Source organism: Haliotis cracherodii, unplaced genomic scaffold, assembly GCF_022045235.1.
Source record: "Haliotis cracherodii isolate W230 unplaced genomic scaffold, xgHalCrac1.p SCAF_11, whole genome shotgun sequence".
Classification (NCBI taxonomy): Eukaryota; Metazoa; Mollusca; class Gastropoda; order Lepetellida; family Haliotidae; genus Haliotis; species Haliotis cracherodii.
The window spans coordinates 45,550,238-45,574,431 of NW_027266266.1; the positions used below are offsets into that span (position 1 = coordinate 45,550,238).

The 24,194-nt window shown below is 37.0% G+C and overlaps 2 protein-coding genes across 3 annotated transcripts in view; one reads left to right on the forward strand and one right to left on the reverse strand.

Annotated features, from left to right (window-relative positions):
* Positions 1-1,870: 1,870 nt before the first annotated feature.
* On the reverse strand, positions 1,871-12,246 carry LOC139456547 (serine/threonine-protein phosphatase PP1-gamma catalytic subunit B). Its single transcript, XM_071238319.1, has 7 exons — positions 12,048-12,246; positions 8,427-8,558; positions 7,657-7,887; positions 7,388-7,492; positions 6,632-6,855; positions 5,680-5,814; positions 1,871-3,350 (listed from the first exon to the last, which is right to left on the reverse strand). Exons 1-7 carry the CDS (start codon positions 12,100-12,102, stop codon positions 3,246-3,248), a joined length of 987 nt encoding a protein of 328 aa, XP_071094420.1. The 5' UTR covers positions 12,103-12,246; the 3' UTR covers positions 1,871-3,245.
* A 1,458-nt stretch (positions 12,247-13,704) lies between these two features.
* The window catches only part of LOC139455869 (espin-like), a 56,165-nt gene continuing 45,675 nt past the window's right edge, over positions 13,705-24,194 (forward strand). For both annotated transcript variants that reach the window (XM_071237411.1, XM_071237413.1), the window contains exons 1-2: positions 13,705-13,898; positions 15,519-15,893. In XM_071237411.1, coding sequence (XP_071093512.1) covers positions 13,880-13,898; positions 15,519-15,893 — 394 coding nt within the window. In that variant the 5' untranslated portion in view covers positions 13,705-13,879. The remainder of the gene's footprint in view (positions 13,899-15,518; positions 15,894-24,194) is intronic.

The window sequence follows — 24,194 nt, forward strand, 5'->3', positions numbered from 1 at the left end:
GTTATTGACATCATGAGCGTCGATCCACTCAATTGGGATGTTCTTATGTACGAAAGAAAGGTTATCACTCCTTTTATGCAACACTTTGGTCTTAAAAATATTTAGCAATATTAAGTACTGCAATATTTTACTTCGGCTTCAGCGGCTTTCATACAGTTAGTGCTACGTTGAAGCGTTAATATTCATTCTTTAATATAATTGTGCAGATACTTTGTAAGGTTATTTGTGTATTTTAAAAGTCTCTCATGACTCCATAGGAGTGTAGATTTCATGACATTTGTAATGTTTTTATACATGTACACATTTATACACCTGGTGATACTATAATACATACTGCGTGTATTGTAAGACATCCGTTCCCTTCGGGCGTTCATTCAACATCAAACTGACACTCAGTGATACAACTACAATACTGTTCAAACCGTAAAGCAAAACTTACCTACAGATCATACGGTCAACTTCTCGTTGGATAGCGAGAAACGTATTGTCTAAATATTTTACGAACGCTTCAAATAGTTATTCTGCTCGATACTTTAACGGTTATGAAAATTTTGACAGCTGACGATCCTCAAAATAACACTTTCTCCCCCATGTGACTTGACATCCCGTGCTGTCGTCATCGTTTCTGCTATTAGGGGTAGAATAAGTCTTCAGTAACCCATGCTTGCCCCAAAAGGCGACTATGCTTGTAAGAGGCGACTAACGGGATCGGGTGGTCGGGCTCGCTGACTTGGTTGATGCATGTCATCGGATCTCAATTGCGTGGGTCGATGCTCATGATGACAATCACTGGATTGTCTGGTCCAGACTCGATTACTTACAGACCGCCGTCATACAGCTGGAATATTGCTGAGTGCGGCGTAAATAAAAAAAACAACCAACCACATGTAAAGGAAACCTGAACATAGCTTGCACTGCTGGATCAGTCAACAAAGTGTTCCATGTGCAGGTCCAGCAAGTGTTGTGCACAAGTCGTCTTCTTGTGCAAGCATTGATAAACTTCTGCGAACTGAACCCATTATGTATGTACCTCCTTACAGGAACTACGGCTGGTGGTTGGGTTACACAGAAAGTCCACACACACGTTCAATCACTTGAAGACATTTGAGTAACTTATTGCAATATGATAAACACTAGGGTTCAATAGTTCTCACAGCTTCCTCATGTAGTCTAGGCGACCTGTAATATTTGAAGAACAGGGGCGCAGTTTTGGCTAATTGTAACTATAAGCAAATCCAATTTGAGGGCCAAGAAATTAGTAACAATTAGATGCTCTTCAAACACCATTTCCTGCATTTTGGGTCCGTTTATGTAAAATTATATTCGTAACAAATTTTGGTAATTTATCTATTATACTTTATTAGCAATATGTATAAGTTCCTTAGATATGACTTGAAAAAGAACGTGCCCAGTTTTCCCAAAGAGTAAGGGCAAAGTCTTGTTTGTATCTCACACCATGTAAGATGTCAGTCAGCTTGCAACAAACGCTAATTAGTGTTATGAGGTCCTATTCTGTCCTTAGGTTTGAAGTGTTTCATAAAAGTAAACCAAATATAAACTGTAAACCCAAACTCAATATATACCATCTGATATCTCATCTTCAGATATAGCATAAAGCAGTGCCCAATTTTATGATACACAAAATTCTCTGATGTCAAATGTACATTGAAATAGATGTAATGAGATTATCCGACCATCCCATCAAAAGTTTAGTATAGTATCCTGCTTTAACATTGCTGAAGGCTTGAACACTTCAGGCTGGAATAATATGGCTGAAATAATGCTTAGGCACAAAATCCACTTCATTCGTATTTAAGCATGATATGATGAAAGAGCCACAATTTCAAAAAAGAAAACTGACAAAACAAACTAAGTCTTTACGAAACTACATTCATTTATTTTACAGTGTGAGAATTTCAGCTACAAAAGAAGACAAATGGACATAATAAAATGGTAATGATCAACACAATTCTTTTCACTAACTGCACAAATGATTTTCGGAGACTAGTGATAAAATCTCTCTTCACTGGAACAGCAATTCACAGAAACCTGTAGCATTTTCAGCATATACAGTTCAAACAGAACTCGAAAATCGCATCATTGGAATTTCATAAATATTCTCTTGAAACTATTTATACAAGAAAGTATGATACATATACTTGAAAGCACATTACAGTTGACCGAACAAATTGTAAAATCGATACATGAAGTGATTGATGTGTGAATTGTCATTCCTATTTCCGAGCCAATATTAGCACATAATCACCGTCAAAGAATGAAAAGTAAAGCGCAAAGACTGTCAAGTGTTATCTGATGCATTCTCCAAATTTTAAAGATCACCAATTATTTTTTGTTTGTGGGGATTCCTGTCAGGCCGTGGCCAGAATACATTGTGATAAATTACACAGTAGGAAGGTAAAACAGGAACCACAGGCTTGCTCCAGGATACCACAAAGGAATAGGACTGAAGAACAACCACAGACAGACAATAAGTAATTATTTAAATAAGAAGTTCCATTTGTACAACAGGAGCGACTAAAAATTTATTGTCAAGTGAAATGAAGTCCTGTACAGCTGGTGACTTTGTTGCGGGAATGCTAGACTATACACTCTAAATAAAATACATACATAATCAAGTATTTCATCATATTGTGAGTGAACAAAGAGTTAAGGACATGACTGGTGGTTGCTGGCAGCAGGTCGTTCAGTCTGTCAGATTGGTGAAGTTCCCAGACCGCCATTAGACATAGGAGTGGTGACAAGCCAGAACTGTACAGCACTGGTAAGCAGGGGAGGATGCATGTCCATGGTATTAACATGCACACCAACACTGTTTCATGAAACAAAATTTTATCAATATTTACAAAGACCATCCCACTCACAGACTAAAAAAATGCCCACCCAACCCATTTGATGCTCCCTTAGTAAGTGGCAGCTGGTCTTGCTCGCTCAAAGTTGATTCAACCACAGCAGCCTGGGCAGAATATCCCCCACCATCCTGGTAGCTACATCACAGTGCTTATCTTCCATCCGATATCAGTCAGTGTATCATCACACAACTGTTAACACACACTAGCTAAGCCAGCTAACAGGTAAAAGTGAGCAGGTCCATTAGTACACTATGTCAAGGCTGCTGTGTCTGAATTGTCGGCCGCCATCTGTCGGGCACAGATCAGCTGTCTCTGCCAGGTCTGTTTTGCAGTTTTGTTTTTTACTTTTAAACTTTAATCCCATTATTGACATGATTACATCTTTCCTTTGGCTTTCGGGGCTCCCCGAGGAGGTGTGACTGGTCGACCTGCATTTAATCCTCCGTATGGGAATTTCTTCTTATCTGCAGGCTTAAGTATCTGGAAAAATAAGCAGTACAAATATTAATGTAGGAAATTGTAATAGAAGATCATGCTCTCTGGAAAAGTCAGATAACCTTACAGTTCCTTTCATGCAATTGACAATACACAGTAGTGACAGTACCATTGACTGCTCACATACTCAAATCTCATAATCCAAACTTATGGTGAGGCTGCACTTTCAAAATGTTCAAAGCAGCAACCTACAAACAGTTCTCTATGAGGAAGCTGTCACCTCTTAAACAGTTACTAATTATTCTAATTGAGTTTTGAAAACTTAAAAGGGCAACTGTTTCTATTTACTGATATTACTTCTATAAACAAAAACAGGAGGTGAGGTGAAATTGGGGTTTAACTCTTTCAACACCGCAGGCCGGTTATCCGGCCAAGAAGCATCGAGTCCCCAGACACCGCAGGCCGGTTATCCGGCCAAGCCGTAGTCACGTCAAAACAGAATATATTTTTATGGACCTACCTGTGATATCATTCATTTATTAAATCTATCACATTTCACAATGTCTGAAATACGTATTCCATTTCAATTTATCATTTTTTATCGATAAATTAAAAAATTATTCACTATTTCCCGCGATGTTATTAAAAATAAAATTCTCGGACACACATTTCGACAACGGGTCCACATCGAACATGTCAAAGAGCAAAATAAAGACGTTTTAAACAAATCTTTAAATATATTATACAAAGTAATAAATGAAATCAACAAAAATATATCTAAAAGTAATCAAACTTACATCTAAGTTATTATTTCCATCTTTTCGTGCGATCGCGTGTAATGTAAGTCAAATGACATCTCGGCTTTCGTCGCCTCGAACACGATGTTTAATGCAAAAATATATGCATGAAAAATCTTTGTCACAGCTCGTAACCTAGCACGATACATTCACGAAGTTCCATATTTTTAATATATATCGTGATTTCCTGCTTAAAACGTTCAGAATAACACGATTTAACAAAAATCTTTCGCCAACTTGTGAAATTTATCAAACACGAGCTTGGTATCACAGCTGTAATTTGATTGGCTGCCTTAGGTCACGTGCTCAAAATAGACCAATCACGAAACGTGTTGCAGATTTCAGCAAGAAAGCGTCATTAGAAACCAATTTTAATCCAATGAAATCGCTTGTTATAACTACGAAAAAAACCAGGCGACGTTACGAGCATGTAGATGAAGGAATAAGCTTTCCAGCGGTGTGTCACATGCCATTCTTCGACGAACGTGCTTTTCATACGAAGCCTCGAAAACGGGGGTATTTCTTCATGTTACTGAGCGGACAGCCGCTGTTATCGGGAAATGGGTGATGATATAGATACTGTTTATAATTCTTTTTAAAATGATTTTCAATCACGTAAACAATGAAAATAAAACAGAAATAGGTAAGTGGATTTTATGAAATCTTATATTTGCCGAAAATAGTCAAGTTTTTGCTTCCTTGGTCCCTAATCTGGACGTTAACAACGTGTTAGCTTACATTTTTTATTTACAACAAACTTAAATAAGTTCTAAATGCATTATTTTAAATAATGTGAAAAACATAACTTTCATATTTATAAACCATAGGATCAGACCTTTCAAATGGTGTATAACATGTAGTAGCAAATATATTTTACAAGCAGATATTTTCTTTGATAAATGTTGGCTTCATCTATCACACAAGAGTCTCTGGGAACTCGGTGTCCCAGCAGTAAACACTTCTGGTTGACTGGTGTTGAAAGAGTTAATGTCGCGTCCAAGATTATTGCACTTATATAGCAACGTGCATGCACGTGTATGTGTGACAAAAACAGGAACCTAAGATGTTTTGATTTTCTAATTTTCAAAACTGTTAAAAGTTGTACTACAATGTATTTCAGACTGTCCTAGTGAGAAGACTCAAGTCTTGTACCGGTTAAGCGAGATGTCAAGAACGGCTATAATCTAATGTTCAATAGAGTGCTGTATGTCTGTCAGATTAATGTCATTTAAGCTAAAGAACTTCTTAATGAAACCTTTATAAGACTAAAATAAGAAGCATACGATGGTCTCGATGTAATTTACACAAAGCTCACACTGAATTTGAGATCTTGGACTGTTGAAAATGTTGATGAATTGCAATTTCCATGTCTAGACATACTATTTCTATACATTATTTCTATTGTGCATTAGCTCAAGGAAAAATTCTGAAATGTTCACATACAAGAAAGAGTTTTGCCCCAACAATAAAACTTGGTACTAACACTCTACTAAATAATTGTCACTATTAGAAGCACAGAAAGTTCAGTGGTAAGAATAGTTTTTCCAAATCATGCACTACAAAACAACGGGTCTTACCTGGAATGAGCACATGAGGGTCTCATCCACACTCATCATGGCACCAGCATTATCAAACTCTCCACAGTAGTTAGGGGCAGAGAACAGTGTCACTAGCTGGCGCTTTGCAAAGAATTCATACCCATCTTCTACAACCTGAAATAGACAACGGTCATCACTGAATCATAGCTCAGACATATATTACAAAAACAAACAGGACATCAATTTTCCATAATCCGGCTGGTAAATGAGAATCGGGCATTTCAAAACAAAGGAATACTTTCTGTATGCAAGAGAATATCGCCTTAGTACTGGAGCTAAACTGACTCAACATACTAGCTAGGTCAAGAAACTCAAGATTGTTGTGGACGTCAACATCCATGTATTAAGTACACTTTGTATTGCAAAGTCTTTCCAAAAGCTGTGTATCACATTTTGTATTCTGACGAGATGTTTACAGATGATTGGTGACACGGTTTCATATTCATTTTCTAGGACATGGATGGAGTACCATTCACAATGTCCTAAAGATACTCTCAAATCTGGGAATGACAGAAGAATATACAATCGAAAGTTCAATCAAATAACAAAATGTTGTTATGCCATTGTATCGGGCAAAATCAGTGGTAAGATAACAATTTATTCCTACAACTTTCAATTGTATTATCGATGTTCCAGGTGGGCAGAAATATGAATGGATGACATCCAAAACAATACCCCTTCCCACTTAGATATTCAGGGATACTACTCCAAGGTCTAATACAGGAAAAAAAGGCAGGACTTGTGATGTCGAAATGTTCATCTAAAAATCAAAATCATATTTGATGGACTTTCCACTGTGAGGGAGCATTAGGCCTTACAAGGAGGCTGCGTAAGCCCAGCATCACAATATTCTCGACAATTGTCAACCCCATACCTCATATAGGCAGGTCAAGAGATTATCTAACATTTTTAATGTGAGGTTTGAACATACTTGATGAGCCCTGCATATAAGGTCCAAGTCGTGTTTGTGCAAGAATTTTGCAACGACTTCTGCTCCAAATGTAAATGACACGCCTCGGTCATTCTCTCCCCATCCCATTGTTTCCTTGTCTGGATCTGACCACAGCAAGTCACACAGTAAACCTTGGTCAGGGACGTCTGTTGGTCGCATGATTCGTCGGATCTGTTCCATAGACTGAAGGTCTGGACTCAAGCCTGAAATATAAATGAAACAAGAATGTCATCATTCGATTGTTGACATACTTGCTAAATGACACATCACCTTTTCAGTACTTCTTCCATCATTCCAGTTTGCACATAGAATTGTCTCCCCTTGATCATATCTGACAACATTGTGTTGGTTATAATGGGGGCGAATATAGGCTTCAGATGCCATCACCAGACGATCATGACAGAGACAACTGCAGAGCAACTTGCAGTACTTCAGATTAAAGGGTCAGGAGTTTCCCCTGGAAGGGATTCCTTCATGCAGACAGATGCAGACAAGACGGACACACACCAGACTAACACATGCACAAACTACAAATATTATTCTGAAATAAGCAAAACACCTTCACCAGAAGCAACATTTATAATTCTTATCACTGGAAATTACAATAAAAACAGTTAACAATAAATTAATGCTGGATGTTAAAAAATGATGTGGCAAGATAAGACAAACAATGCCCTTTTCTTCGTAATATTTCTGATTATACAGTGTATGATAATATGTTGACATGCCACATACCTCCATGACAACAGAAAATCTTCTCGTCAATGATTGCAGCTATTGGTAAACAGTTGAAACAGTCTGTAAATGTCTTCCACAGTTTGATGTTGTATCGCCGCTTGCCTGAAAAAATGTGAGTAGTTATGATACTCTGTCTTAAAAGATAATGCAAAAAGCAATGAAGAAATGTGTATGGAGTTTTTTAAGTTAACAAGAAGCAATAGGTATTACAGAACTTCATAATGAGAACTTCCAAAAAGGGGCTTGAATATTCATACAAAACTTACACTCGTCATAGAATCCATATATTCTGTTAATGCTTGCACACTCATGGTTTCCCCGAAGAAGGAAAAAGTTCTCTGGGTACTTGATCTTGTATGCCAGCAACAGACATATCGTTTCTAGAGATTGCTTCCCTCGATCCACATAGTCCCCAAGAAACAGGTAGTTGCTCTCGGGTGGGAAACCCCCATACTCGAATAGACGCAAAAGGTCGTAGTACTGACCGTGAATATCACCTGAAACATTAACACAACTTCATGAGCTTCTGATTGAAAAATATAATACATACTTTGGATTGAATTTTTTTTGTGAACAATCACTACAATAACTGCTTACCAATACAGATCATGAAAAATATAAGCAAAGTCACTTGTAATTTTGAGTACCGTATTCGACGTAATAAGCACCCCGCTCTAATAAGCGTCCAAGGCGATATTTGCTAATATATGACAAGTGAACAATCCCAATTAGCATCCCTTTCGATTGATCAATGTATACAAGACTTATTTATTCGTGTATAATACGCCCTCGTGTGTTATATGCACCCTTAATTATGGGCAATTAAATTCTCGAAAAATATATCTGTCGTATATAAACAGTTCAGACTGTCAGCATAAACCACGAAATTTATCTTTTAACTCTGTTTTTTCCACCAAAATAATATTCTAATAAGAGCCCCTATTTCTAATTTTGAGAGCGCCCTGGGCGCTTATTTCGTCAAATATGGTATATGTCTTGTTGCGTTTTTAACCAATGCACCAAACTATTCACTTACCACATATTTTCAAGGGAGCTTCAAGTTCCAGAAGGATGGGCTGACTTAAAAATATCTCTCTTGACTTTAAGCAGAGACCTCGGATTTCAGATTCTGTCAACTGGACATTTTTGCCAGGTCTTGATCCTCTAACTGCAAAGTTGAACAAACAAAATTTAAGCTAGCAATTCACAGAAAATAACATGCTCAACGTCACAGATAACAATTGTTGGAATTTCTCAGCAGAATCTGGAACAACCTTAATGTGAAAGCCTTTGGAGCACTCTTCCTGCCACATCACAGCAGGGGACACTAAGAAATGGGCTTCACACATTGCACTAAGTAGGGAATCAAAGCCGGGCTTTTGGCACGATGAGCTAACCTTTTCAACACAAGGCTATGTCATCCCTGACTACATGGGTTGATCAAAAGGCTGCTTCCATTCCCGAAGAAGGAATGACAGTGAGAAAAATTATGTGAAAACAATACACTGTCACCTTGTCACATAAGCACGTTCAGTCACAATGCATAATTCAAGATGTCATACAATATGCACTGGAATAGATTATTTCAGGTAAGTTTGCAAATTCTAATACAACAGATTAGAAAATCTTTTTCTTTCAAAATCTTTTTTCTTAATGTCAAACGATGTTATTTAAAAATATCAAATTCATCAATACAAGTTCAAAATAAATCCAAACATAAATCTAAAATGACGATCAGTCTGTTTCTGAAGATGCTATAAACCCAATCCCTAAACAATGCATATTTTTACAGAATGAAACATACCGGTACTGTATCAGGGTTCACTCTAGAAATTTTCTGACATGGACCCTTTATGTAAAAATTTCAAGTATTCCAAGAGGTACGCCCATACAGCACAAAGGATTGGTTTGTGTGACTTATCATGCTCTCAATACCTAATGTATGTCACTATGGCTTGTAAACATCATGACTGAACTTTTCTCAAGTAGACACAAAGGTTATTAATTAAAGGACATTAATTACTGAAAAGATTTGCTTGAGCATTCCTTGACTAATAGAGTGTATAAATCAAGAGCCATTAGTGTCATCACTGAGTAAGGTTAGATGAAGTCTGTATCACCTAGTGATGTAACAATGCAGTCATAAATGATAGACAATGATTAACTCATTCACTCGAGACAACTCGCAACTACTTCAACATGCTCAGTGGTTAATGTGTTCTGCAGTAGAAAGTTACAGTTGTCATAAGCAAGTGATTGTTTAACTTCCTTTCTCATTGAACTCTCAGAGATTAGGAACCTGGAAAAGCCATGACCAGGTTTTCTGACGAGAGCATGAGAAGTAGAACTTCCGTATTTTGACAGGATGTAGACAAAACAAAATTAGCAAAGAGCATTCATATATTAAATATGTTCCAGCGATTAAATATTGTTCAGTATGGTACATGCTGCGGTCAGCAACAACAGCTACATTTCGGCATCATGATGAATAGTGGCTGATCGTCCAATGCTTAAGATAATTGTTCACCACTAGGAATATGTTCTCCATAACCACCATTATTAATAAGTGTGATCATATAGGGGTTGGACAATTCACCTATTCAAGTTTCGATACATGCATCAATCTGACATTAGGCTTTCAGGGATAGGAACTAAGTTCCTATTTTCCGCAATGCCAAAATGATCTACAGGGTTTCCATTTATTGGCAAAAAAGTCCATAAGGAAATGTGCAGAGTCATCAAGAGTGTGGAAAATCAATTCCAAACTTGAGAAATCAGTGTGCTTTAAAAATCTAATCCTTTAGTTAATGTTGACAAAATATAATTATAACAAACAGTAAACATAGCTTTGAAAAATTGTAAATATCAAGTCTATGAGTATGACCAATGAAACACATGGTAGTGTATTGTTTACTTCCTTGATCTGATTTCAATCACATTTCAGGACAATTGGATTAATCAGAGAAGAACCTTGTAGCATGTTGCACAATGCAGCGTTTAACAGTTTTAGTCCATTAGTCCTTATAATAACACATAGCAAAACCCTTAAAGAGGGCAATTTCTACTAGTCCTTATGATACAGCATTAGAAATTGGCACTAGTCCTGTAGTCCTTGCCAAACTTCCCAATAAATAAGGTACTTTTCTCCTGAGGACTATTAGAAATTTACCATTTTTAGGGGTTTTGCTATATCTTATCATTATAAGGACTTGTAGACTAAAATGTTAGTTTCTACCACTGTGATACCTTAACTATTGGTCAGTTTGGCAATGGCTATAGGACGAGTGCCTATTTCTAACGCTGCAATGTATGGTACATTTTGTATGAAGTCTTGATGTGGCACCAGGCAGGTAGCACTAGATGCCCAAAATGTATGGTTCTTATTTGATATTTCCAAACCCTTGATCCTTACTGAATTACCCGTCTCCGCCTAACTGCCTATGTTAGTTTCAATTACTGGCTTTACATATTTGTTAGCATATGATATTACTGTACATATCAAGGCATTACAGCATCTGCACCACTGACTTTGATCATGACTTCCACACACACTGTTGTGATCAATCATGTATGTATCATACCAGACTTAGTATCATCACAGCCCTTCTTCAATCAGTAACAGGGTAGGAAAGTCTAATACTGGAGCATCAGTCACTGTTATCTTTAATACATTTGGGGTAAAAATAAGTCCACATCTTAGAAAATGAACTGATCTTAAACCCTGGACAATTACATCTTATGACAGTGCATTGATACCAAAAGCTACATAGCTGTTAGTTTATGACATGCCTTTATGACAGCGGACTGTAAACAATCGATTCTGGACCAGACCATCCTGTTACTGGTAGAATGAGTAAGCATCTACACCATTGATGGTACGGTGACATGCATTTAAACAAGTCACAAAGTCTGTCCACCAGATCCATCAAGTCGGCTTCTTGCAAACAGCATAGGTTGCTGGTGACCAATATTAACCCTAAATCCCCACTGTGTAGAACATGGGACCAAGGCAAATTTACTAAATATGCCATTGTAGGAGAATGTGGGCCTAAGGTTTACCATTACAATTTACTAGTCACTCCTAACATGGCGAGTCTAATCTTCTATATTTGTCAAGCTTCATGCCATGTAGTACAATGATACATTTTGAATATCACATATAGTAATAGCTGAAATAACAATAGAACTAGGCCTTCCACCGTGACTGCATTTACTTGGGGCGGAATATTAGCCTACACTCGTGAACGATTTTGAATCCACCGTCTTTCTCGTGAATCGGGCATAAAGTATAAAGAACACCTAGGATTCTTACACGAATATAAAAACGTTGTAGTCATCATCGTCATGTAGTTGCTTATCCCCAAAACCTTCTTCGGGCAAGCATAAATGTCAAATAAAGAGAACGTTTATCTGTCAGACGTCTCCAAAATGGTTCAAATGTAAACAATCAACAAAGCCATTTCAGCATAACATTGATATAAAAACGTGCAGAGTAACATATAACTGTATCACTTTTGTCAAAGCTCAATGACAGGAAATGTTACTACTTTGCTACACATATTAATAGAAAGAGTTTGTCCGTCCTCTATATATTCTTTGTATCTTATTATGTTGAGTATCATCCCATTTCTGTCGCGGTTTACGCGGTATTACTCACCTTCTAAAAGCCGTGCTATGATGCTATCGATATTTAATTTGTCTGTATCTGCCATCACAAAGACTTCACCTATCGATGTGTTGGAATTTTAGATGTATTTATCCCTTGGAAGTCCCGATGATGACAGATTTCTGAAGTCAGCCCCTATGTCAAAATTATCAAAGAAAGATGGCGGCCGTTACGAAGGGCGTATGAATTTTATTTCCGTATCAACAGTGAATAGTCCAGGAACTATTTTCTTCGCAGTTACAAAGCCCGTATACATATTTGGTTTCAGCAGGTTATTTATAAGTACCAAAATCAAAATAAGTACATTTATACTTTGAAATTGCATTAAAATTAAAAACTGGTGTCATACATTAATTTTCAGGCGCCAATAAACAAATAACAATAACTTTTTACCAAATAGTACCGGGATCACAACTATTCTAATGGATCGAATGTCAACAAGTGCAATAGAAGAAGACAACAAAACATGAATTTATATATAACAGCAAAACAAAAGTAATTGCAATGGCATATGTGTAAGTAGGCATTATGTTATATCAAAGACATAATAATATTATCAAGAACAGACATTGTCATTTATATGAATGAAGAAGATCTAAGAAATACGATTTTGAATTTTGGAGGAAAAGTGAAAACCTGTTGCATACTGTACTTTATGAATAGGGTGTGGATATGTCTTCAACCGTTTTTGTATGAGCTACAGTAATAACAATTGTTTGCAAAATGAAAAATGGATAAATTGAAGAGAATGTGTGTCGAAAGCAGCGTCACGTGTTTACACGTATTGTCTTTTTTTTCACACAACGACATAGTCAATTCGAATAAAGTCAAGTCTTTGATGCAGGTAAATATAAACATCGGTATGAAAAAGGTCCTTATTTATACTTTTCATGTAGAAACTAACAGCTATATGTATGAAATATCGGAAATATATTTACAAAATATCAATGAAATATGTTAGGTTACATTTTTCATTACCAACACGAACAAAAACATTATATCAGCGAATGAACATGTTCATATAAATGTATCTACCAAGTCTATTTATGACACAAATCAATATTGTAACATAAATTATTTCGGATTCACAAGTAATTTTATATTCATAAACCTATAGAATACTTTTTTCTATTTTTTCAAATATAAGTCATGTTATCAACTGCTTCTGAAGCGCCTCAGATAACTATGGGATACATTCCCGCCAAGCACGCGTCCAATAAATGGCAATTCGTGTGTAACACCAGAGGCGACACATATTGATTAACTGACATCGCTGTTACGTAATCACATCGCGTTGTGATGATGATGATCTAATAGACTGCCCGTGTGCCTTTGTTTCGTACTACATATTCAGCTCGGAAAACAAGCCACTGATTAGTTTCCTTAATTAAATCACAATCGTATCTCATCACTTCGACCGGCTTGTTTCAAATATGGATTTTAAGTTTTGATAAATATATTCGACTAAAGTGACATTTAAATTACTATTTTGACGAAATTAAAAATGGATATTCGTCATTCTAAAAATAAGTTGATTTGGAATAGAAATATACTGTGTATCTAAAATCAAGGGCACCTGTTGTGCTGATAAAGGTAGCGGGCGGGCAAATAGTATATATATGATTGTCAATAATGGAACTGTGGGTAATAATGGCCGCCAAGTTCATAGTTAAAATTTAGATGACAACATGAGTTATGGTTCGGGGATGCAACAAATTAGAGGACAGTATGCTATTATTGGATATTTGAGAACATGTAGAAAGAAATGGGGTTCGTTTTGCCTTTAGAATTATTTCGCCCTAAGCGGAGACATGTGAACGAGGATGGTGATAAAACGGAAAGGTGAGTGATAGGGGTTTGTTTACATCGTTTCCCTGCAAAATACTTGAACAATTAAATCATGATGTGTGAACTGATGACCTAAGGTCTTTAGTGCATGTTATCAAATATCGCACTGAATTATTTTAGGGAGTTGTGTAGGGCTTGAGGGTCTATATATCCCCAGATTCATGTTTCAAAATGCGGCCATGTGGAGGGTAAACGAGTCGTTGCTTGTCATATTTCCCCAAATCACTGATTGTCCATCGATGACATGCATCTGATTAACTAATTAGTGTCACTGCAATCAAAGCAAAATGAGTCGTTAGACACCAAGTTGTTTTCGAGCTGTTAATTCAAGTATTATTGGTAGTCGGAAGACGCGCGCGTTTCCCTGGTTACTATATCGTGTATATCGGAAGAGGCCCTGATTGGGTTGTGAAATGTTGTTATTAGTCGACAATTTAAACCGTAAAAGTGATTGACATGTCATCAAATTTGTTATACTGACATGTAGTCTGTCAGTACGATTCTCTTTTACAACTTAATCTGTTGATATTGTTTTCACGAAGAAAATTGCAAATAAATATATCCTGAATCAGTTTTATGCAGGGATTCTTTTGAAATACTTTTTAATTTAAGGATATTGTCAGATATTCATTTAAGGATTGACTGTGTATTTCTTTCAGTTCATTGAGGTATGAATTGAAAAGCCGATGTGCAAACTGTATGAATCTCGCTTTGAGATGAAGTATAGGAACATTTATGAATATTTCTTCCTCTGAAACTTTATATGCAAAGGCTATATTTAACTTCTTGCCCAAGTCTCATCTGCATTTTCATATATATTTCTCAGGAACTAGTTGGTTTAAAATGATGATCCATGATCACACAGAATTGTTATCAAATGTTGGACCTATTATTAATTAGCACAATGGTCCGAGGTGTTTATTGTTTGGCTATAAACAATGTAAATGTCATTTGACCAGTCATAAACCATTGCCTGAAACACACTTTACTATCTATGCAAGACAAACATATGTCTGGTAGTAACAACCATACATCATAAACTATCACACTACACCTGACCACTGCCCTCATCCAAATCCCCTTCCCTTATCGTGAGTGAGTTAAAATTTAACATCGCATCAGCATTATTTCAGCCATATAACAACTCTTCCCTTATCCAATTTGGAAGTATTGAAAACATTTCTTTAACTGTTTCTGGCATAATGGTGGGTACTGACCTTACCTACCGATTAGGTACTGCTTTGAATTGATCAGGGATAGACATTTGACACTAGTGTGCTTGTCCTAGAATACAAAAAAATTTCCTTCTTTAATCATCAAATCTAAATAAATTTTTTTTTTTTTTTTTATAATAGATTTTTAGAGGTAGCTAGAATATTGATAAATATTTGAAAGGATTGCTCTCAATAATATTGGGAGGGTGTGGGAGATGAAATTTGTAAATTGAGCTTGAATACTGTCATAACCCTTATGTTTAATGTTGGATATTTAGGGGTCCTTAATATTCAAAGACCATACATGACATCAAGGACTCCAGGACCCCTGTAGTTTGACCACTGTCTGTAAGCCTGTATATGTAACAAAAAATATAATCATTTATTAACTTTGTTTCAGATTTCCAAAAGGCAGCAGCCTTTATTCATGAGTTTTTGCTCAAACTAAACGAAGATGGCGAGTGTGCAGAATTACGGGACACACTTAACTTGGCGTTGTTGCACATGCAGAAGTACTATCGGATATTACAATCGCGCTCGCATGAGAAGAACTCTCAAAATACGTTACAGTTGACGGCGAGAGGGCTGAGCCCCATGACCCCATTTGTAGATACCCCCGACAAGTTTCAGTGGAAATGGATGAGTATGGACAGTTTCACACGGCTGGCGTCTACCATGAGTGTAGAGGACAGTATGAACTTCGTCAGACTACCTCCTGTCATTCAGGCAGCCATGGATGGCGACTTGCAGGAAATTGAGCAACTTGTTCACCATAGTAAGTTAGTTTGCTGATTGATGATCATATGCACTGTACAGTGTGTGTAACATGGGGTTGTACAGTGTGTGTAACATGGTGGTGTTCTGTACTGTATGTGTATAATGGTGGTGTACAGTACAGTTCAGTGTAACATGGTTGTGTACATTACAGTATGTGTAACATTGTGATGTACAGTACAGTACAGTGTAACATGGTGATGTACTGTACAGTATGTGTAACATTGTGATGTACAGTACAGTACAGTGTAACATGGTGATGTACTGTACAGTATGTGTAACATGGTGGTGTACTTTACAGTATGTGTAACATGGTGGTGTACAGTATAACATGGTGATGTACAGTACAGTATGTGTAACATGGTGTGTACTGTACTGTATGTCTAACATGGGGGTGTTCTGTACAGTGTGTGTAACATGGTGGTGTACTATACAGTATGTATAACATGGTGGTGTACTGTACAGTATATGTAACATTGTGGTGTACAGTACAGTATGTATAACATGGTGGTGTACAGTATGTATAACATGGTGGTGTACAGTATGTATAACATGGTGGTGTACTATACAGTATGTATAACATGGTGGTGTACTGTACAGTATATGTAACATTGTGGTGTACAGTACAGTATGTGTAACATTGTGATGTACAGTACAGTACAGTGTAACATGGTGATGTACTGTACAGTATGTGTAACATTGTGATGTACAGTACAGTACAGTGTAACATGGTGATGTACTGTACAGTATGTGTAACATGGTGGTGTACTTTACAGTATGTGTAACATGGTGGTGTACAGTATAACATGGTGATGTACAGTACAGTATGTGTAACATGGTGTGTACTGTACTGTATGTCTAACATGGGGGTGTTCTGTACAGTGTGTGTAACATGGTGGTGTACTATACAGTATGTATAACATGGTGGTGTACTGTACAGTATATGTAACATTGTGGTGTACAGTACAGTATGTATAACATGGTGGTGTACAGTATGTATAACATGGTGGTGTACTATACAGTATGTATAACATGGTGGTGTACTGTACAGTATATGTAACATTGTGGTGTACAGTACAGTATGTATAACATGGTGGTGTACAGTACAGTATGTGTAACATGGTGGTGTACTATACAGTATGTGTAACATGGTGGTGTACAGTACAGTACAGTGTAACATGGTGATGTACTGTACAGTATGTGTAACATGGTGGTGTACTTTACAGTATGTGTAACATGGTGGTGTACAGTATAACATGGTGATGTACAGTACAGTATGTATAACATGGTGTGTACTGTACTGTATGTCTAACATGGGGGTGTTCTGTACAGTGTGTGTAACATGGTGGTGTACTATACAGTATGTATAACATGGTGGTGTACTGTACAGTATATGTAACATTGTGGTGTACAGTACAGAAGTAATAACATGGTGGTGTACTATACAGTATGTGTAACATGGTGGTGTACTGTACAGTCTATGTAACATTGTGGTGTACAGTACAGTATGTATAACATGGTGTGTACTGTACAGTATGTGTAACATGGTGGTGTACTGTACAGTATATGTAACATTGTGGTGTACAGTACAGTATGTGTAACATGGTGGTGTACAGTACAGTATGTGTAACATGGTGGTGTACTTTACAGTATGTGTAACATGGTGGTGTACAGTATAACATGGTGATGTACAGTACAGTATGTGTAACATGGTGTGTACTGTACTGTATGTCTAACATGGGGGTGTTCTGTACAGTGTGTGTAACATGGTGGTGTACTATACAGTATGTATAACATGGTGGTGTACTGTACAGTATATGTAACATTGTGGTGTACAGTACAGTATGTATAACATGGTGGTGTACAGTACAGTATGTGTAACATGGTGGTGTACTATACAGTATGTATAACATGGTGGTGTACAGTATATGTAACATGGTGGTGTACAGTACAGTATGTATAACATGGTGGTGTACTATACAGTATGTATAACATGGTGGTGTACAGTATATGTAACATTGTGGTGTACAGTACAGTATGTATAACATGGTGTGTACTGTACAGTATGTGTAACATGGTGGTGTACTGTACAGTATATGTAACATTGTGGTGTACAGTACAGTATGTATAACATGGTGTGTACTGTACAGTATGTGTAACATGGTGGTGTACTGTACAGTATATGTAACATTGTGGTGTACAGTACAGTATGTGTAACATGGTGGTGTACAGTACAGTATGTGTAACATGGTGGTGTACAGTACAGTATGTGTAACATGGTGGTGTACAGTACAGTATGTGTAACATGGTGGTGTACTTTACAGTATGTGTAACATGGTGGTGTACAGTATAACATGGTGATGTACAGTACTGTATGTCTAACATGGGGGTGTTCTGTACAGTGTGTGTAACATGGTGGTGTACTATACAGTATGTATAACATGGTGGTGTACTGTACAGTATATGTAACATTGTGGTGTACAGTACAGTATGTATAACATGGTGGTGTACAGTACAGTATGTGTAACATGGTGGTGTACAGTACAGTATGTGTAACATGGTGGTGTACTTTACAGTATGTGTAACATGGTGGTGTACAGTATAACATGATGTGTACAGTACAGTATGTATAACATGGTGTGTACTGTACTGTATGTCTAACATGGGGGTGTACAGTACAGTATGTATAACATGGTGGTGTACTATACAGTATGTATAACATGGTGTGTACAGTACAGTATGTATAACATGGTGTGTACTGTACTGTATGTCTAACATGGGGGTGTACAGTACAGTATGTATAACATGGTGGTGTACTATACAGTATGTATAACATGGTGGTGTACAGTATATGTAACATTGTGGTGTACAGTACAGTATGTATAACATGGTGTGTACTGTACAGTATGTGTAACATGGTGGTGTACTGTACAGTATATGTAACATTGTGGTGTACAGTACAGTATGTGTAACATGGTGGTGTACAGTACAGTATGTGTAACATGGTTGTGAATTGTAAAGAAATAATGCTCAATTTGACCATGACAATTTTTATATGTTTTCACTCCCCAGATCCTGTTAGCACATTGATAAAAAAAAGAAGTTTAAACAGGAATATTATAAGTTGTAGCACTTTCATGAGGGCTACATGAGGTTTCATGCGTCCTGTGTTAGGTCTTGTACCACTCGCCGCCAGTTCACGGTATAAAACCTAACGCGGAATGCATATTACCTTGTGTAGCTCTCATGATACAACTACAATGAATTTATCTTTCCGACTTATTTTAATATGACATTGTAAAAGAATTAAAACAAATTCAAAATTGATAGAAAACAGCTGTTTCAATTGAGCTGAAGTTAACTTATGGTATGTCACGGGACTTTCATGGACTTGGAAAAAGCATGCGGCTTCTTGCTTCGAAGCTGGGTATAAGGGATTTATTCTCCCGCTGAGAAATTTATTACCCTCCATGACAGGATACATCGAATTTTATGAAGTTCACATGAACCAATCAGATCTCATCATTCTGACATGGAGGTATAATATAAATTGTTCTAGCCTTTCAAGGAAAAAACAGCTTTTTCACTGAGTTCATGTGATACTGTGAACAGGGATTTTTTTGCGACCGTTTTATTATTGCGAGTTTTGCAAACGAGACTCAATCGCAAAAAAAATTAAAAACGCAAAAATAAGTATAAATAATACATACATACTTTATTCATTGCAACACGTCATCAAATGTTGAAATCATCAACCAGAACCACAAGTTACTCAATAAGTTAAAAACACAAATGAATGCAGAATGGTCACACAATACATCACAAATGACAGTGTAAACAGACCAATTAGTGTCACTGTTGCCTCACAGTAATCCTGCCTTCTTCCAACCTCACTTGATTGCGTCAGTGTCCTTTGCAATTTTGTCCACACAGGAAACAAGCCATCTTGTGTGAATCTGTTTCATGACACTGGTCAACTTTCCGGCCAACTCAGATTAACTAGCTTCGGAGAGAAGCTGTCTATTGTTTGGTAATCGAGGTGTCATCTCAAAACGGCAACTCGCAAAAATATCTCGTCGCAGTATTGTCTTTGGTGTGGTATTCGCAATATTTTAACGGCGCAGAAATAAAGCTGTTTACAGTAACTTAATATGATAATCAAGTGTCTGTGTTGGTGTAAGACATCTCAAGGACATGCGGAGATAATGCATTAGACCTGATGAGATAAATACCAGTCACTACCAGTGAGCATGTCGACCAGGAGATTTGGAGATAACTTTTACTATGTGTGAACAGATATTAATCACTACAGGTCGAAGTGTATCATGTTTCGTGTCACTCAGCTGCATGTTATGATGCACTGGTGGACCATTACAGCCTTAAAACACTTTGCTGCTAGAATCTCATGTTTGTGTGGGGCTTTAGCTTGTGAATTGGACATTACCACTGATACGAGAAACTGTCAAAATAGTGATTGCTGAAAATAGAATTGATGGGGCAATATTGCGCTGAAGGCTGTCACTGATTCGTACTGTTGTCATTTTTGTTGGTAACGATAAATTAATCTGTCTGTGATGTTACTATTGTTGACATGTTTATTTTTAAGTGGGGAGCATGGGTGGCCAAGTCGTCTAAGGTGCCGTGATTCGCTGTGCAGAGTTACGTCCCTTGGGCACGCCAGAAACCTATGATTGTGCGTTTGAATCCTGGTTCGCCCCGATTATGTTTCTAGGTTTGTCAGCACCATACCCGTGCTCGTGGGTTTCGCCAAAGTGGTAAACGTCTGAGACCTGCATCACTTTGGGCTTTCCTCCCACATTAAGCTGACACGCCGTGATATAACTGGACTAGTGTTAAAAGCGGTGTTAAACCCAACTCAGTCACTCACTCACTATTTTTACCCCCCCAACATATAATGACGGGGAGATATAGCCATCAGTATGTCCGTCTGTCTGTCCGTCTGTAATCATTGTTTGTCCGGGGCATATTTCCTAAAACGTACAACCTAGCTTCACAAAACTTGGTACACTTACCAGTCAGGCTCAGTTGTAGTGCCTTTTGCTATTTTGAGATTTTTAGAATTTTTTATTTTTGTCGTTTCCATGAACTTAGGAAATTTGAGAGTAGTGCTCTTGTCCGGACTATATCTCCCGAACTTAGCTCCTCAAAAGTTTTTACACCTATCAAGCAGGTAATGTAGTGGTGCCTTTGCTATTAACAGATTTTTTATTTTATTTTCCTTTTTCAATTTAAATTGAAAATTGGTGAACTTAGGGTAATGTCCTCGTCTGGAGCATATCTTCTAAACCGTGCGACAGAGATTCACAAAACTTTTGCACACATCAATCATGTTCCCTAGTAGTGCAGTTTGTTATTTATAGATTTTTATCTTTTTAATTTGTAGCCCCTGGCATATAATGAAACTAGTTGTCATACAACATGTACATTAACTATATCTTTCACAGTACACACAGTTTACCGACATGCCACGCTGGGGGGATATGTCATCTTCGGATGACTCTTGTTAAATGTTGACTTCAATATGTTTTTTTCATTTATGGAGTTATAAGTGTAAAAAACAGTGTTCAACCTATGAAGAATACCTGGTTGAGAATCTCAGTCCCCAGCAACCTATGCTTGTTGTAAGAGGTGATTAATTTATGAATTGGGTGCTCCGACTCGATGCCTTGGTTTATTGCAGTGCTTCAGATAAATCTTTGAGCCATTGAGTATTTACTAGCATGTTATCATTCACTTTGGGTATTAATAGCTTTCTTGGGGTATTCAATATATTTTTTCTCCCTTTGGTTCAGTCTGTTTAGTAATGGGTATTTTTAAACCAGCGAGTGAAACATTTCAAAACTTTTTTTTCATGCAGTTTCAGGTGTCCATGGTAAAGGTGAAATGATACAGCAAGGTCACGATACAATACATTTCGCGACATGCATATTTACGTCAAATTGCATGTAAATGTCTTGACTATAAATATGCAAGAGTAGGGTCAAAAGGAAAAGCTAGATACTTGTTCGATGCAGCATTTGTAGTGGTGAACATTATTGCAACACATTTTGTGATTTTTACTGAAAAAAATGCCAGGGTGTCATTAAACGAACATTAATGTATTTTAGCAAGTGTATCGTCTTGTATCGTTAAAAGGGCGGTCGGGTAGCCTAGTGGTTAAAGCATTTGCTCCTCACTCCGAAGACCCGGGTTCGATTCCCAACATGGGTACAATGTGTGAAGCCCATTTCTGGTGTCCCCCGCCATGATATTGCTGGAATATTGCTAAAAGCGGCGTAAAACCATACTCAGTCAGTCAGCAGTGTATCGATAAAGAAAAAATGTATCGTATTGGCGCAAGAAAACACACGATGCACAGGTGCACCGATGTATGGTTTCACCTCTAGTCCATGGTGACAGTTTCTAATTTGCATCTGTCCATGTGATGCCCCAAGCCCATGTTGCCTTTGCTCATCCCAGTGTTTATACATATCTAAGTTACAATAAGCAAGACATAGCACTTTTTCCATTTTTATTCCAGTAGAGTTCATATATTCATGATGTCTGCATTCGATCAGCTATAAATAATGATCTGTAAAGAAACATATGTTCAAAAGCTGAAATATCTACATTGTATAATTACACAGTGGTTTTATGACTGGGATCCAGTTCCGCATTGCGATCTTAGCGCTGTGACTTTCATAAGTCATATATGTTAAAGTATTGGAGTTATGATCGTCTTAGCTGTACGACTGTCTTAAGTCTGTGTTAAAGTATAGGTGTTAAGATCATCTTAACTCTACGACTGTCTTAAGTCTATGTTAAAGTATAGGTGTTACGATCATCTTAGCTCTACGACTGTCATAAGTCTTTTTTAAAGTATAGGATTTACGATCATCTTAGCTCTACGACTGTCATAAGCATGATAAGTCTATGTTAAAGTATAGGTGTTACGATCATCTTTGCTCTATGACAGTCATAAGTCTATGTTAAAGTATAGGTGTTACGATCATCTTTGCTCTATGACTGTCATAAGTCTATGTTAAAGTATAGGTGTTACGATCATCTTTGCTCTATGACTGTCATAAGCATGATAAGTCTATGTTAAAGTATAGGTGTTACGATCATCTTTGCTCTATGACTGTCATAAGTCTATGTTAAAGTATAGGTGTTACGATCATCTTAGCTCTACGACAGTCATAAGTCTATGTTAAAGTATAGGTGTTACGATCATCTTAGCTCTACGACTGTCATAAGTCTTTTTTAAAGTATAGGATTTACGATCATCTTAGCTCTACGACTGTCATAAGCATGATAAGTCTATGTTAAAGTATAGGTGTTACGATCATCTTAGCTCTACGACAGTCATAAGTCTATGTTAAAGTATAGGTGTTACGATCATCTTAGCTCTACGACTGTCATAAGCATGATAAGTCTATGTTAAAGTATAGGTGTTACGATCATCTTAGCTCTACGACAGTCATAAGTCTATGTTAAAGTATAGGTGTTACGATCATCTTTGCTCTATGACTGTCATAAGTCTATGTTAAAGTATAGGTGTTACGATCATCTTTGCTCTATGACTGTCATAAGTCTATGTTAAAGTATAGGTGTTACGATCATCTTTGCTCTATGACTGTCATAAGTCTATGTTAAAGTATAGGTGTTACGATCATCTTTGCTCTATGACTGTCATAAGTCTATGTTAAAGTATAGGTGTTACGATCATCTTTGCTCTATGACTGTCATAAGTCTATGTTAAAGTATAGGTGTTACGATCATCTTTGCTCTATGACAGTCATAAGTCTATGTTAAAGTATAGGTGTTACGATCATCTTTGCTCTATGACTGTCATAAGTCTATGTTAAAGTATAGGTGTTACGATCATCTTTGCTCTATGACTGTCATAAGCATGATAAGTCTATGTTAAAGTATAGGTGTTACGATCATCTTTGCTCTATGACAGTCATAAGTCTATGTTAAAGTATAGGTGTTACGATCATCTTTGCTCTATGACTGTCATAAGTCTATGTTAAAGTAAAGGTGTTATGATCATCTTTGCTCTACGACTGTCTTAAGTCTATGTTAAAGTATAGGTGTTACGATCATCTTTGCTCTATGACTGTCATAAGTCTATGTTAAAGTATAGGTGTTACGATCATCTTTGCTCTATGACTGTCATAAGTCTGTGTTAAAGTATAGGTGTTACGATCATCTTTGCTCTATGACTGTCATAAGTCTATTTTTAAGTATTGGAGTTACGATCGTCTTAGCACTATGACTGTCATAAGTCTATGTTAAA